Raw genomic sequence first — 15,885 nt, 5'->3', positions numbered from 1 at the left:
TGGAGATCGAACTAAACATGTGAGCAGTTTTCCATGGTTCTTTTAAGAAGAGCGGGATAGAACCGGGGGCTGGGATCCCAGCATCCATCTCTGAGGTCTGAAGGAGGGTCCAGGTGAATGGCATGTATCTGCATGAGTGTGTCAATGGAACGCCTTTCAGGTGGTTGAAAAGACATCACTCTAGAAGTCTTGCTCACTATACTGGAAGTATTTCTTCAGAATACATAAGGAACCTCAGAAGAGCCCTGCTGGAAATAGGCCAAGGACCCATCTAGTCCAGCTCCCTGTATTTCACACCAGATGCCTCTGGGAGCAGACGAGAGGCAACTAGGAGACAAGTCTCCTGATACCTTTCTTTTCTATTTGTAGACCACTGAATTTGGGGAGACTTCTCTATCTAAACGTGGCTCTGGACCTCCAGGTTGGAGTCCAACTGTACAGAAACCCTACCACTCGCCGCATGCAGCTGGTCCTTGGAAACTGTGAGAATACTCCTGGTCACATCAAAATCACCCTTTTCAACAAGTGAGTCATGTTTCCTATTGTGTGACAGCACTGTTGACTAATAGGCCTATTTCTTCCTCCCTCCCTTCTTTCCTTCCTTCCATTTTCCATCTCCTTCCTTCCTTCCTTCCTTCCTTCCTTCCTTCCTTCCTTCCTTCCTTCCTTCCTTCCTTCCTTCCTTCCTTCCTTCCTTCCTTCCTTCCTTCCATCTTCCATTTTCCATCTGGTTGTGGGTTCTTCGGGCTCTTTGGCTGTGTTCTGAACAACCTTCAGAACACGGCCAAAGAGCCTGAAAAACCCACAACAACCATCAGATCCTGGCCATGAAAGCCTTTGAGAATACATTATAAAGGAATCGTTTACATTTCCCTCCAATGCATCAAATATTAGCTAATTCCCACCCCAAATGATCAACGGCCACAGATGCATCTTGGCTTCACATCACCCCATCAGTGTGTAAGAGACTCCATGGAAAAATGCTCAGGGTGAACCAGCCTGCACATTTATGGCCTCCAATGGAAACTATTTTCCCAGTTTCATTTCATAGGAATATAAAGTTTTGTCCAAGGGTCTGTGGAAGGAAGAAGTTTGAGGAAAGAAAAGAAGTTAAGTCCTTTGCCCTTACCAGCTCTTTCCCTACCTGCTCTGCAACCTCACAACTCCACACAAACACACACATATACACACACACCCTGGTCACCTCCTTTAACATTCTTCCTTCCCCAGGCCTTCCTTTGGCAGCAGGTCTCCCCTTGGTCCAGAGACCAGCTTAGGGCAGAACAGGAAGGAAGTCCCACATGAACGACACCTCTTCCTGCAATGGATCTCCTGACCCCAAGACCGGAACTCATTGATGGTTGCATTTCGGTTTTTAACACTTTCTACTTGGAGGCTGTCTCTGAGTTGACCATGCCGGCTGTACCTCTGCAGATTGATTCATCAACCCAACTGTCCATGGTTGGGTTGAAGGTAGTTCCATTTCTGAGATAAGGCACACAAACACAACAGGGTGCTAATTACACTATGTTCCCCCCCTTACTACTCATAGTGCTCAAGCACTCTGCATAAGGACTGCTTTGTAAAAGATTAAAGGTGGGAACATCTGCCTCACCAAGGGCTGAAATACAAGGGTCAGGACTGGCACGCCCCTCAAACGGGACCAGTTGGTGGCTTTCTAAAATCTACATGTTGTGCTGGTTTTCAAAACCAAATCCAGTGACGGTTGTATTTGGGCTTGGCTGATTTTGATCTTAACAATTTCTTCCAGTGACCAACCTCTCTTCAAAGCCCTGAACGACATTCTGAAGGTCGTGACGAACATTCTTGAGAAGGTGATTCCAAACCTCCTCCAGAAACAGGTGATGCTTCTTTCTTTCTTTCTTTCTTTCTTTCTTTCTTTCTTTCTTTCTTTCTTTCTTTCTTTCTTTCTTTCTTTCTTTCTTTATTTATTTATTTATTTATTTATTTATTTATTTATTTATTTATTAGACTTATATGCCACCCATGTAGACAATGTCTACTCTGGGTGGCTCACAACAAATAGAGTGCTACTCCCTGCAAAACTCCAGGGCCGACTCACCAAATACACCCACTTTGGTCAGGATTCAGGCAGTTGGCAGGAGAGCCCAAAACATTGGTTCCTAAACTGGTGGAGAGGGCTGGCTTAAAAATTTCAGGAGAAGCACAAGACTATGATTCTTTCTTGAAGATTTTTTTAAAAAACCAGCTTAAACAAACATCTATGATGGAGGTTGTTCCCAGAACTTAAGATTTTTCAAGGGGAACTCTTTGTGCTTATTTTGAATTTAAAGGAGGTTTATTCGCTTGGGGGGTTTATTTTTAATTTTTTAATTTCCATTTGGGCTTCTCAAAAAACCAGAAAGAGAGGCATAATGTTCAAACTTGTGGAAGCCGCTGCCCTAGGAGATCATATTTAGGCCCACTTTAAGGCAAAGCATCAATCTGACTATGGTCAGAGACCTATGTTCTCTCCTGTTTCTCCTCTCACTGAATGATGACGAACCTCAGAATTCATCTCTTTGCCCTGCGAGAGAGTAAGGCATTTTGTTGCACTCTCAGCAAAAGGAGCAAATCAGAAAAAAGAAAGAGTAAGGGAAATCAAAAAGAGGACTCTGTAAGGCAAACGGCACAGAATTACCATCATCCTTGTGTTGTGTTGACTTTTATGGATCAGAAGCATCCGGAGGTGACTGTTTATGTCTTCCTAAATAATCAGACCATTTTGCTTTGCTTCCTGTGTTTGCACATTTTATTTCTCCAAGGGGAACAACACTAGTTTGGCACTGAGATGGTTTGCTTATTTATTTGTTTGATATAAAAATATAGGGCAAGCCATAAATCCAAGATGCATGTTGTGTTGATATCTTTATTATTCTATTCTATTCTATTCTATTCTATTCTATTCTATTCTATTCTATTCTATTGAGCCTCGTGGCGCAGTGGTTAAACCGCTGTACTGCAGCCAAAACTTTGCTTACGACCTGGGGTTCAAATCCCAGGTAGCCAGCTCAAGGTTGACTCAGCCTTCTATCCTTCTGAGCTCGGTAAAATGAGTACCCAGCTCTCTGGGGGGGGGGGGCAATGTGTAGCCTGCATAATTAAATTGTAAACCGCCAAGAGAGTGCTTGAAGCGCTATGGGGCGGTATATAAGCAGCACGCTTTGCTTTGCTTTGCTTCTATTCTATTCTCACCAGAACATGGATTTAGGGATTTATTTAACAAGCTGTCTTTCTTTCATGGTTTGGACCGAACGTGGCTTAAAACACAGTCAAGAAAGAGTTGCCCAAATCCTGCTGTCCTTCTTGTAGGGTTTTTGGCACCCACTGTGGCTAATTGATAAAGTGCCTTGCAGAGTTGGTCTTCTCTTGAGCTAGCCTGGGGGGATTTTATGTTTCGAAGCGTGGGAAGGCTAGGCTTCGCTGCCCCCTTGCCCCACCAGAGGATTAGCACATGTTGAGGTCCTTTGACACCTACCCCAGTCCAATCTCATCTATTAACATTGCCTCCTGAGACCATCTGGATGCAAGCCTTATGGAACATGGTAGAACTGAATTTGGAGAGGACATGCACCGGATCGTGCTATCATTATGTCCCAAACCTACTTCCATTCTACATGACGTAGCTATCATCTGTGGATCTGTTTCAACCCAAGAAAATCTGCTTTTCTCTCCTGCCCCCTTTTTAACCTCTAGGTAGCTGCAGCATTTTTTGAAATGTGAAAACTCACTCATTGCTCTGTTTTTTAAAAAAATATTTTATTTTAAACTGGCCTTAACAATGGCTTTAGAGAGATATGACCGCTATTGAGGTTTGTTCTCATGGGCTCACAGACTAGCTTGCGATGCCTGCTCCTGGTGGGTCCTCTTGGTGATTTTGATACCTTCCTCTCTTTTTTTCACAGCTCTGCCCACTTGCAAATGGGTTGATGCAAACGGTGTTGAACATCTTGCAAGGTGAGCCATTTTTCACTATGCGCTCTCTCTGACTTCCTTCTTCTGAGTATTACAGATGGGAAGGGTCAGGAAAGGCAGGTTGAGAAAATACAGCGGTCAAGGAAGCTGGAGAAGGAGTTCTGCTTTTCCTCCAGAACAGAGGAGACTTGGGGGAACTTCTCCTGAGGCCTCTTTGACCCAATGACACCCACAGTGACCGACTGGCTCAGCGTCCTGCCATGATCGCCCATGTAAATATGGGAAGCTCTCTTTTCCTCCTGTTCTCTTTTCCTGCATCAGAGACACATCATAGTCACCTGGAGATTATTGCAGAACCTTGGGGGGGGGGCGAGGGCACACTGGGCTGTGTCTTCCCTGCCACCCCAATATCCCTGGGTGGCAGAATTCTGGTGAAGACATAACCCTTTTTCTCATGGAGGATCAGAAGTGTCACTTGTATTAATCAATCAATCAATCAATCAATCAATCAATCAATCAATCAATCAATCAATCAATCAATCAATTAATTAATTAATTAATTTCAGTTCTGCTCCACTTTTTCACCAGAAAGCAGCACTTGCAGCCTTCATGAATGAACACAACTGAAACTAAATGTAATTAAACAAATCATAAAATGGTAGTCAAACCAAACCTACCACACACACACCCACACACGCACATTTGAAGCATGTCAGTGCATTAGAACCACAAAATCACACACACACATACACACACACACACACACACACAGAGAGAGAGTTATTAAACAATGAAATGGGATGCCATCCAAAACTTCATCCTTAATTTATCTTCTTACATAGCAGCCCAGCTTAGCAGGGAATGGGGGGAAAAAGGTGGGTGGTTGGCAGTTTTCCAGGACTGAGATGATGGAGCGGTTTGTCTTTTCCTGTGACCCTGTCTACATCCTGAACCTTCAGTATCTTCCCAAAGGGCTCGTATGTGTTCTTGGCCAAACAAACGCACACAGAGACACGTACCATCCACTCCCTGGACAGGGCTAGCTTCTGACCCGCGATGGGTGGCTCAAATTCAGGACTGTGGGGAGCAACCCTGTCGTGAAGGTCAAGGCCAGTTGTCCTAGTGATGACCGCGAGTAGCCGGCAAAGTTTGAAAAGCAGGCCCAGAGTCACCTTCCGTGCCATCGCCTTCTCCACGGGTGCACCTGGCGTTTGGGGATGCTCCCCAGGCCCTCTCTGCTCATGGAGTAGAGGAGTCCTGCGCCCATGGCTCGTGGTCAAAAGCCAGCAGCATCCCATGGGGATCAAGCAGAGAGGGGACACAACTCATATTGGTGATGGTGGCATCCCCCCCTCCCTTGAAGAAGGAACCAGGGAGAATCCATATCCCTCCTCTGACCTGCCACCCCGGAGACCCGTGCCTTGTATTCTCGGGCCATTCTACCCTGTCGGTAAATCCAAGAGAAAGACCAGCCACGTTGGACATTTTGTGGATTTGTGAGGATCTGAACTTGACTCTCCCTAGACCAAACCTACATTCGAGCAATTTGCCCTGCCTGAAATGTTCTAATTTGCTATTCTATCCCCCGTGGTCGTCCCCGAGCCCTTGAAAGATGTTCGCTGAAACCTCAAGCTAAGAAAGGGGGAAGTTCTGATTTAATGCTCCCCAACCCCCTAGTTGGACATTAGGCTATCAATGAAACAAGGAGCTATGGACATCTGCCTTCGAGCGGGAGCACAGTTGTATTCCAGCAATAAATTTCTTATTCCTTGTATTCGCGAAGGCTTTCACGGCCGGGATCTGATGGTTGTTGTGGGTTTTTCGGGCTCTCTGGCGATGTTCTGAAGGTTGTTCTTCCTGACGTTCCACCAGTCTCTATGGCCGGCATCTTCAGAGGACTGGAGTTAGAACTCTGTCCATGATCTGTTATGAAGATGCCCATGGCCACAGAGACTGGCAAAACATCAGGAAGAACAACCTTCGGAACACGGCCAAAGAGCCCGAAAAACCCACAACAACCATTCTTATTTCTTGTTTTTCTTCTGCATGCTGAATTTTTCAACCCCCTTTGCTTCTCCCTCTTTGTTTTTTAAATGCTGATTTATTCACCTACCTTTCGTAAGCCATGGGCCCAGTGCTCCAGGATGCTTTTCCCACACAAGTTCCACTGGAAGACACATGATCTTCCATCACTTCTCTCCTTTCGAAGGAGGTTTGTGCAGGTGAACAGCCTGAAAAGGTGGTCTGCCTTATGTATCTGCCAGGATGACCTAGGAGGGCTAATATCTTCTAATTCCCATTTTCTCACAGGCTCAATTTCAACAGCAGCAAATGGACAATCGATCCAGCTTTCTGCCGATTCCTATATTATTTCCGGCGAGTCCATGAGAATTGATTATCAAGTAAATATTTGTGTTCTCTTTTTTTTATAACTTTAAATACAAATTGTTACAGAGAGGAAACAGCTTTCTGAAATGGGTCCAAAAGTCCTATTCAGTGTGCTTGTCTCTGGTGTCACTTATCTGGATCATGTAATTTCTTGTAAGGTGTAAAATAAGGTGTAATGGAAATGCCACACGGGGACTGGAGACCTAGATGGCTTGCCATATCCAGCACTTGAAAAAGGTGTTTGTGGGTTTTGTCTAGCATCCTTGATTTCTTGTCTGTTTTCACACACACATGTACAGACTGCCAGTCTTTGGCCCAAAGAGCAAATACTGTTGTTCCATTTCTGAGCACTTGGAATATTTTTAAACACTCCGTAACACTCAGTAGCAGGGCTCATATTTGTCATGTGACCTGTTCTTGCTCGTCCCTTCTTCGCAGGGTAGCATGCAGATGACCGGAGGAAGCAGCTACGAGCTGCCCCCCAGTTCCACCCCGCTTCCCTCCGTGCCCCTGGGCGACTCCTCCATGAACATCGTCATGAGCGACGACTTAATTAAAACACTGTTCCTGTCCAAGATGCCTGCCCAGACCCTCACCATCAACAATGAAGCACAGGTCAGCTGTAAACATTCGCCGTTTTATCAGATCTTCCCAAGTGATGTCCTGAATCCACTTTAGAGATTGGTTCTGCGTTGCAAAATTTTGAATGTAAGATTTTGGAAATTGCCGTGGAACTGTTCCTTCAAAAGGAGTGGCTAGAGCAGAAAGGGGAAAGAAGGAAGCCAAACTACAGTAGTCTCCTGCAGTGAAAATCACAGTCTTGCCATGCTTGAAGACGTTTTCTTTTCTAATTGGGCATAAGCTTTGGCACACTGCAACACATATTGCATCCATGCATTTTCATCTTATGAAACATCTGCAGTCCATGGAGGATAAGGCCAAATAAATAAGGTCTTTGATGGGCCAAAAGGTCCCTTATTTTAATACACAATAATAAGCATGCATCGTTAAATCAATTCTGAGTTTCCAGGGTTTTTTTCTTGGTATAGGATACTCAGAAGTGGTTGACCATGCCCTTCTTCTGGACGCATCCAGACATTTGCTGCCTACAAATTTGTTTGGGTTTTTTTGTATGAACGAAAATGTGGATCTGGATCCTGGGCTGGGAGGGGAGGAGAGCATCAACTCTCCCCCTCCCCATAGATCCTGTACCCCCTACATAGGCTCCCTGGATGGTGGAAACCACCCATAGCTTTGACCTGGAGTCCCTGAGGTTTGGTGGTGTGAAGCCTACAGAGAATGGCACCTGGTCTCTCCAGAAAGGGGTTTCCCTGGCTCAGTTGAGCGATGCTCATCCTTCATTTCTGAACTTCCAGGGACCCTCTCGAGAGCTGGATTTCAGCTCCACTTTCCTAAAAGAAACTTAGGGAGTTCTAAGATTTTTCTTATTCGTTTCCCCAAAGGTTGCTATATTCAAGAAATCTATAGAAGCAATCCGTGGTCTTTCACTCCCTCGGGTGAGTACTTCCATTTGAATCCTTCTGCTCCGCGAGTTGGCAGCTGAAGTCCTCAAGGGAGGCCGTTCTTGTTCTTACTAGCGAGAGCCCAATATTGGGGTACTTCCTCAACAGAACTGGTTAATTGTGTGACTACAACACGCCCACTTTGATGTCATGATTTGTGGAAGCAAAAAGGAATCTGAGGCCGCAGGGTGGGAGTGGGTGCTCATAAGGAGATTATCTAAATAATAATAATACTGTACGGTACAATTCTAAATTACCCAGCTTAGGTGATAAGATAGTCTCTGTTGACAACTGGGTTGTTCTTAAGGACCTTGAGAAACAATCTGAAGCATTTCATGGACAATTCCTTCCTCAGTGTCAACTGGGTTAGAATCAGGGGGTCTTCTCATGTCTTTTATTTAATTTTACAGGGGGCCACGTTAGAGGCACTGCAGATCTCCTATGGAGCTCCAAATGTCCGTATGACTTCCGGAAAGGCTGAAATGGTCCAGGAGATCAGCCTCACGGTCTTTGGTAGCCGTCCCCGGGTTGCAAATCAAGTTTTCTTTACCATCAAAGGGGTAAGTACTGGATTGGCAAGTTCATCTCCACGTGCGGCTCCAGACGGGTGTTGATTCTGCGCTCTCCACACACCAGTCACACTAGCTGGAGGATTCTGGGGAAGTCGTTTTTCTGGACTCTGGGCCTGACCAATCTGTAAGACTGGTTCATAGCAGCCTTGGTAGTGCCCCAGTCTGGCGGATGCGCCCAAAATGTTCAAGAATATGGAAGGGAACCTTTCAGAGGAGGCACCAGGCTCCCCCAGTGGCCCCTGTTCCTTGAGCCATCTTGTTGCGACACAGTGTCCCTCGTCTCCATTGGCCACCCAGCTACTTCCCACCGTATTGTGCCCGGCTTGCGCCCAGCGTCTGCTTCTGGCTCCTCTCTTAGTGGAGGCTGGATGTAACCATGCCAGTCTTGACTTGAGATCATGCTCAGAACAACGATGCCATGTTGCAAGCCGGCCAGTCTCCAACACTCCTCAACCCATACACCCTTCTCCTGCCGGCTCCTCTTTTCCTATTCCTGTGACCTTGAAGGATCAGCTGCTAACAACCTGTACCATTTTGTTTCTTATCACCTGCCTGCTTTTTTGCATTTGATGTGTTTATGATGGGGAGGGGGTTGGTTTGTTTTTCGACCGTTATATCTTCAGAACTATAGGCCTGAAAATGTCTTTGGTGTTCAACTTCCTGATCCAAGAACTCAAGGGTGAACTCAGGGAACTGTATTCTGTGCCCCCACAACTGACTCATAAAACACCCCAAAGTACTGAGAAATCCCTGGGGGCAGAACTTGCACTGTCCCTGATTGGGTCTCCAGTTTCAAACTCTCTTCAAGTCCCAGATCCTGTTTCTCACCCTGGCCAAGAGACCATCTTTCAGGACACACTGGGAATGGCCCTCTCCTTTCCTTTCAAGCTTAGCTCTGGATGTATCAATCTTTACGGCTAACAGAAATCTTATTTTTTTTAAATCTCAGAAAGCAACTTTCGCTGTAGCCTTTTCTGTCAGTCACGGGAAACTGAGCTTCAGCCTTAGTTTCGGAAGGTAAAAAGAATCAATTTTTTCTTTTGTTTCATTCCCTTTTCTGTGTCTTTTAAAATCAAATCTTCATTTTGAATGGCTCCCAAACATCTTTTTTCGTCCTGTTTTCTATATGTAGTCTGTTTACTAGAATGTTAATTTACATTGGTTGTTCTGGGTTGCACGTAGTATGTTTGATAGCTGGGAGCCAAATTTTGCAAAAGGTCAACGAACTCTACCCACCCACAAGGACACGGGATCACTACACACAAAAGACCAGCTAATGACACCCATCAACCACAGGAACAGATAATCTCTTCCCCTTAGCACAACAATACACCCACAACAATACACACTAATCACCCATCTACAGGAAAAAGACAAAAGCCTATCTCACAGCCATAAATACTGCACTCCCAAGCCAGCTACACCAGAGCACAGAGTGCTGTCCTCTGAAGATGCCGGCCACAGAGACTGGCGAAACGTCAGGAAGAACAACCTCAGAACATGGCCAAAGAACCCGAAAAACCCACAACAACCATCAGATCCCGGCCATGAAAGCCTTCGTGAATATATCAATTTACATTGTTTGCAGTCAGAAGCACCAGAAAACAAATGATAGGTTCACAGAAAGTTCGCAATAAAAACAAAATATCCAAAATGGAAGCAAGGCTGGCACAATATTAGATTAGATGCTGTTCCAAGTCCTCCATACAGAGCACGTGACCCTCGTCTCTCAAGACTGAAGGGTGCGTACTGCAGAGAACTTGTAGTAAAAAGCTTCCGGCAGGGTATCTGCAGTTTGCAGTTCCAGCCTATATGGTAGTTATAGCTCAGGTTGATTCAAGGATGCAGAACAGGTACTGTATTCTTTAGAAAACAGAAACATTTTTTAAAAGTGAAAGAAGAGCTTAATTTTTTAAAAAAACCCTCCTGTTTCATTTTTTTCTTCCAGCCTTAGCGAGCTTACCCTGGAAAACTCTTCTGTTGGAGCCTTTGATGTAAGTACACAATCACCACACAGCCAGAACTGCCCCTATGGAAATTTCAGCTCTGCCATAGGTTTCATGCACATGGGCGGCCTTTCACTCCCTCCCTCCACCACAGCAGAGGATGGAACATTACATTTATGAAAACAGATTCAAGAAGTTCTCATTATAGTACTTGCCTGAGGCATTGAGATACAGGAGAAAGGTGACACCTTCATTGAACCATTAAACACACACATACACGCACACATACACACAGACAGACAGACAGACAGACACACACACACACACACACACACACACAGAGAGAGAGAGAGAGAGAGAGAGAGAAATTGCAAGCTTTCATGATTAAAATCTCACTTCTTCAGGCTGTGCACCATCCAACATGGACAGTGCATAAAAATGGCAGGCTAGAGTCTGAAAAATTCATGGCAGATGTCCCTGCTGAGTCTGCTTGCACGAAGTGAGTTAAAGTTAGTGGGTGATATGACAGCACTTTTCAAACATTTGAAAGGCTGTCCTACAGAGGAGGGGCAAGATCTGTTCTCCATCATCCCAGAGTGCAGGACACACAATGGGCTCAAGTGAAAGGAAGCCCGATTTTGGTGGAATGTCAGGAAAAACTTCCTAACTGTTAGAGCCGAATGACAGTGGAACCCGTGACCTCTGGAGTTGGGGAGCGCTCCAACCCCGGAGGCATTCAAGAAGAACTTAGATAATTCCCTGGCAGATCTGCTTTGATGGTATTCCTGTGTTTAGCTCATTCCTGTTTCTTCTCCTCGGCTTTTGACCGTTTGGGCAAGCTCTTGTCAGGTCTGCCAGGGGCAAACCTGGGGGCCACCCCTACCCCCCACCCCAGAAAAACAGCCCACAGGCAAGGTCAAGAGGAGGCAGGAGGATGCTTTGCCCTCTCCAGCGCCTCTGGTTTCTAGGTATCCTGCCTTGTGAAAGCAACCTTCCCTGCTCCATCACAGGCACTTGGGTCAATGAAGGGAAAGGTTGAATTTGCAAAGCTGTCTTTAGGGGAGATCGTGTGGACTAGTGTCACAATGGACAGAAGCACGGAAAAGCCATTCAGTGGCTTGCGAACGAGGGCAGAGGGGAGGGTTGGGAGGCCCCTTTTCAGATGGGGGTTTGCCTTTTGCTGGTTTGGTAAGCTGTTGTGTTCAGATCTTTTCTGCAACAACACCAACACCCTGCTCTCTGATAGCAGGAAAATGAATCAATCCATCTCTGCTCTTTTTTATTTCTTTCAATGATGTTCCAGGTCTGGTCCACGTATGACGGCATCTCAGAGCTGCTGAGCGCCACGCTGATCCCCAAAGCCAACCGTAAGCACTCTGTGGTGGTGATGATGATGATGCGGATGGCAGTTGACAAGCACGGCTGCGCATTTTACTGCTTTGCAGCCTGGGAAACCCTGGGAATTGTAGCCCAAGACCGCAGATCTGCACACCTGTAATGCCTGCCACCTCTGCATCCCAGAGGATCTGCCTTTCAAAAGCATCTGTACAGATGTTTCTGGAGTGTGTGGGGAGGAATCAAAGCGGCCCACTGGCATGAAAACAATTTGTGAGAAATCACGGCCACACCCTTTCTCTGCCTGTGTGCATAAAAATAGCACAATAAACGGAGGGTTTGACACCTCGCCCCTTCCCAGCAGATCCCTAAGCAGCTTTAGGCAGAGCGGAGCACTTGGTCAGTGGGTCTCTGAGTGGCTGGAGACGTCCAATCCCCTCCCTCCCCAAAAACGCAAGTTGATTTGAGCTCTCGCTGTTAAATTTAGTGAGGGTGCAGTTGTTCTGATCAGCCCTAAAGGAAGGTCTGAAACTAAGGAGCATCACTCATGTTCAGGAAAAGGGCAAAACCAATATATGGGGGGGGGGGATGCAACCTTGGCTTCAGCCCATATGAAGAGGCCTCATTGGCTCCTCTGTGGCCCCTCAGTCAGGATCGGGGCTTCATTATCCAACAGATCTCACTCTCCCCCATGCTGTTCAATTCATGCAGGAGATAAAATGATATGGGGGCAATATGTAGGTTTCTGCAGATGCATTTTAAAAGTGCGATTTCATGCAGAAGGCAGATGAAACAGAAGGAAACTGTGACCCCGTGCAGTAACAGACGGGCTTGTTCTTGCTCTTCTCTTCTCCTTATTCCCGGCCTCCTGTTGTGGGCTTTCAGATCTCAGCTCCTGTGCTGGGGGCTTATTCTCTTTAACCGCTCTCTATTCGTACATCAGCTGCTGAAGCCTTTCTTCTCCATCCTCCTCTCTCTTCCTCCTCCTCCACCTTATGGAGCCCAAAGAAGCCCAATGTGAGGCTGGCCTTCTCTGCTTCTGTTTTTCTCCTGAGCCTGGTAAGGTTTACATTAGGGGCTGCCAATGCCGTTCCAAGGGCCTCTACAGTCCAGGCCATATGATATGGCCGGGGTGGGTCCCTCCTCTCTTCTTCAATCCCTTTCCAGCCAAGACTGGAAGCAACCACCGGGTAGCACCTTTCCCAAGTTCAGGAGAGCCATTGCTGTTTGCAGGCGTAACAGGGAAGGGAGGGGTTTGCATCGTGACGAGGACCGTCTGTATTTCATCTGTCTCTTCCACATTTTCCCGCTGACCAACCACATTCGGGAACCCAGATTAGAAATGCGAAATGTTGGACCGCTAGTTCCAGCCGTGCTGGACAGGGGTCTGTCGTGGTGGCAGTTCACAGACGTAATTTTCCTAGGCTCCGATTTGGAGCGTGTGCACTGCCATTGATCCCAATCTCTCCCCCCGGGGACTCTGTGTTTGTTACAACCTGTGGGAACAGCCGTGGCTGGCTGCTGGCATCCGCCCGGGTGTGAGCCTCTCTTTCCCTTTCAGGTCTGCTCTCTGACGGCTACACGTTGCCTATGGTAGAAAGTTCTGAAACAGAGCACTTCCAAATTGCCACTGACAAGGTAAGAATTTCAGTGCCTCCCTAGAAGGTGGGAAGTGCAAGTTACTACGGGCAAATTTGGAAAAATGTTGGGCCAGACCCAGGCTTGGCCAACCCTCCAGTCGGCTCATTGAAATCAACAGGAGTTAACGTAAGCATAACTGTGGTCGCACTGGTGATAAGAACCACATCTAAATGCCATTGAGATTTATTTTAGATTTTATGGTTCACACAATGCAAGGGTGAAATTGATTTCCATGGCCTGCCAATTGAGTCTTTTTCTCAGCTGGCCTGCAGGTTTTTTTTTTTTAAATACTTTGCTTCTAAAATGGATTTGGTTCAATGCAGTTTTGTGGAAATGAGTTGGTTCCGGCAGTGTAGACACCCAAACTGGTTTAAATCACTGGAAGTGAATCGATTTTCATTCACGTGACTTGAAGCAGAGTTTTTAGAAGTTTGAACAGAAATTGATTCATGTTGCTAGTGTGGCCACATCCCGTTGCTTTTGATGTATTTACTGTAAGCCTAATTACATCTGGATCTGACTCGGAATTATTAAAATACTCAATTTGCTGAATGTCACTGAAATGAAACGTGGCATGCTCCCTCTTTCCCAGGTACATAACCAAACAATTCATTATAAAATTGGTGCTACATAGAGAAGGTGGTGGTGCTCTGTGTGTGTGTGTGTGTGTGTGTGTGTGTGTGTGTGTGTGTGTGTGTGTGTGTGTGTGTGTGTGTATATGTGAGTGAGTGAGTGAGTGAGTGAGTGAGAGAGAGAGAGAGAGAGAGAGAGAGAGAGAGAGCGCAAAGCTGTGGCTTCAGCAGAAGGTCAGACTGAAACAGAAGGTACAACATGGTACGTTAAATTTTAAAAGGATATTTAAAACCATTATTCATTACATTGGGACTTCTGGCTATTGTAATCACTGCCCTGTTTGTGTGAGTGCTGCGGATCACAACAATTCAGTGCCAGGCAAAAATGCAGTGTGTGTGTGTATAGTCCAGGTAGAATACCCTACCAGGGTTCTGCGGGGGAGTCTCTGCCCCAAGAGTCTTCCAATCTCAAACTGATCACAAGGAAGACCAGAGAGGGAGAGAAGGCAAAGGGAAGGAGAGAAAACCAGAAATGAACAAGCGTTTTCCTCTGACCGATTTCTAGGCCTCTTTGGTGATGGTAAAGCTGTTTTGAGTGTTGCTGAGACTGAGCGCCTGGACGGGACTCACACGCCTGTGTCGCTTTGTGTTCTGCAGGATTCTCTTGTGGTGTATACTTGGGAGGAGCAGCAGGTGCAGCCACAGGAGACCTATGTCGAATGGGTTACCTGGGAGGAAGTCTGAGCCAGGAAGGAGACGGATCACCCCGCTCCTCCTCCATTGCGACCTGACCCACCCACCCACAACCCCCCCCGGTTCCACCCCGGTTGCCCTTTCGCCGCTTCAATCCTCAAGAGCCCAGAAACGGTTGGAGACCGGCTTTGGTTTTTTCTGTCCATGGAGCCAACATCAAGAAAAGATGATGCTTTGTCATGAAAGGATGCTGAACGTCCCAGGATGGAGTCATCTCCTGCCTTTCAACACAGCAAAAAGTCAGGGCTAGAAACACGTGAAGATTAGATTTTGTCTTCTTTTTTGTACCTTTCTGAGCCCAACAAAGCTTTTAAAGGAAAAGAAAATCATTTGAAAGGAGTGAAGTGCTGGCAGGTCAGAAGGTTGCTCTGTGCTGTGAGGTTTTCCTCCGTTCGGCTCTGCTCGCTTCTCTTATGTACAACAATAAAATGTGCTCTTTCACAGCACTTTAGTGGCTGAAGTCTCTCCTTTTTAAACACAACAAAGGGAAAGGATTTTCGTGCTCTTGTTCCAACGGTGGCATCTTAGGTCTCCTCTTGGGTTTCGGATCCAGCGCCTCATTGAAATGCAGGGGAGGGAAATGACAGTTTTGCTCCAGATCCTGTTTGCCAAATTCTCCCAAAACAAGGGAGGCGCAGGGAGGGGTGTGTTTCATCCCAAAACCCAAGGGGAGGGCAGAAGAAGAAGCAGCTGCTTGGCATGCAGCATATCCTAGTTGCAGCTCCTCCAAAATCTCTGGGTCAAAACATCTCTGGTTGAAGGACGGAGGAGAATCTCCTGGCCGTCAGATGGAGGAGATGATCTAGGCTTATATAAATGGTTGGGCAACGTCTTCCGGGATGAGATCAGGATTCAGTTTGGAGAGGTTCTTAGGAGGGCCCTATTTTAGCTATGAGTGGGACCCAATACTCAGTTGCATAGTTCTGAATTCTTGGTTAAATCCCTCTCGCTGCGCTGCAGGGATTCACAGAGCAGAATAACTTCAAGTTCTGCAGAAGAGTCCACCCCTTTCCTCATTAACTGGCCCTTGCAGTCTTGATAACTCACTCTGAGACATCAGGAGCAGACAGAATAACCATTTTCTTGACTTACCGTTGCGAACAGGTTAAACAACACCGTTGCAAACAGGTGAAACGACACCATTGTGAACAGGTGAAACAACAAACAAAGAACACACATGGCTGCTTTCAGCAACAGACCTCAACAGACTCTAGAGAGG

General features: G+C 46.4%; 1 protein-coding gene across 2 annotated transcripts; it reads left to right on the top strand.

Annotated features, from left to right (window-relative positions):
* Nucleotides 1–404: 404 nt before the first annotated feature.
* LOC140706434 (BPI fold-containing family B member 1) lies at nucleotides 405–15,104 on the top strand. 2 transcript variants are annotated; one of them, XM_078392717.1, is made up of 12 exons: nucleotides 405–525; nucleotides 1,772–1,862; nucleotides 3,927–3,978; nucleotides 6,247–6,338; nucleotides 6,763–6,939; nucleotides 7,788–7,841; nucleotides 8,258–8,407; nucleotides 9,369–9,436; nucleotides 10,368–10,413; nucleotides 11,669–11,732; nucleotides 13,262–13,338; nucleotides 14,571–15,104. In XM_078392717.1, the coding sequence occupies exons 1-12, from the start codon at nucleotides 461–463 to the stop codon at nucleotides 14,655–14,657; spliced, it is 1,023 nt and encodes a 340-aa protein (XP_078248843.1). In that variant the 5' UTR covers nucleotides 405–460; the 3' UTR covers nucleotides 14,658–15,104. The 2 variants fall into 2 exon arrangements, with proteins under 2 accessions (XP_078248843.1, XP_072852594.2); XM_072996493.2 differs by lacking the exons at nucleotides 405–525; nucleotides 1,772–1,862; nucleotides 3,927–3,978 and having other exon boundaries at nucleotides 6,027–6,338.
* Nucleotides 15,105–15,885: the final 781 nt, after the last annotated feature.

Source organism: Pogona vitticeps, chromosome 4 (assembly GCF_051106095.1).
Source record: "Pogona vitticeps strain Pit_001003342236 chromosome 4, PviZW2.1, whole genome shotgun sequence".
Classification (NCBI taxonomy): domain Eukaryota; kingdom Metazoa; phylum Chordata; class Lepidosauria; order Squamata; family Agamidae; genus Pogona; species Pogona vitticeps.
This window is presented reverse-complemented; position numbering and strand designations above follow the sequence as displayed.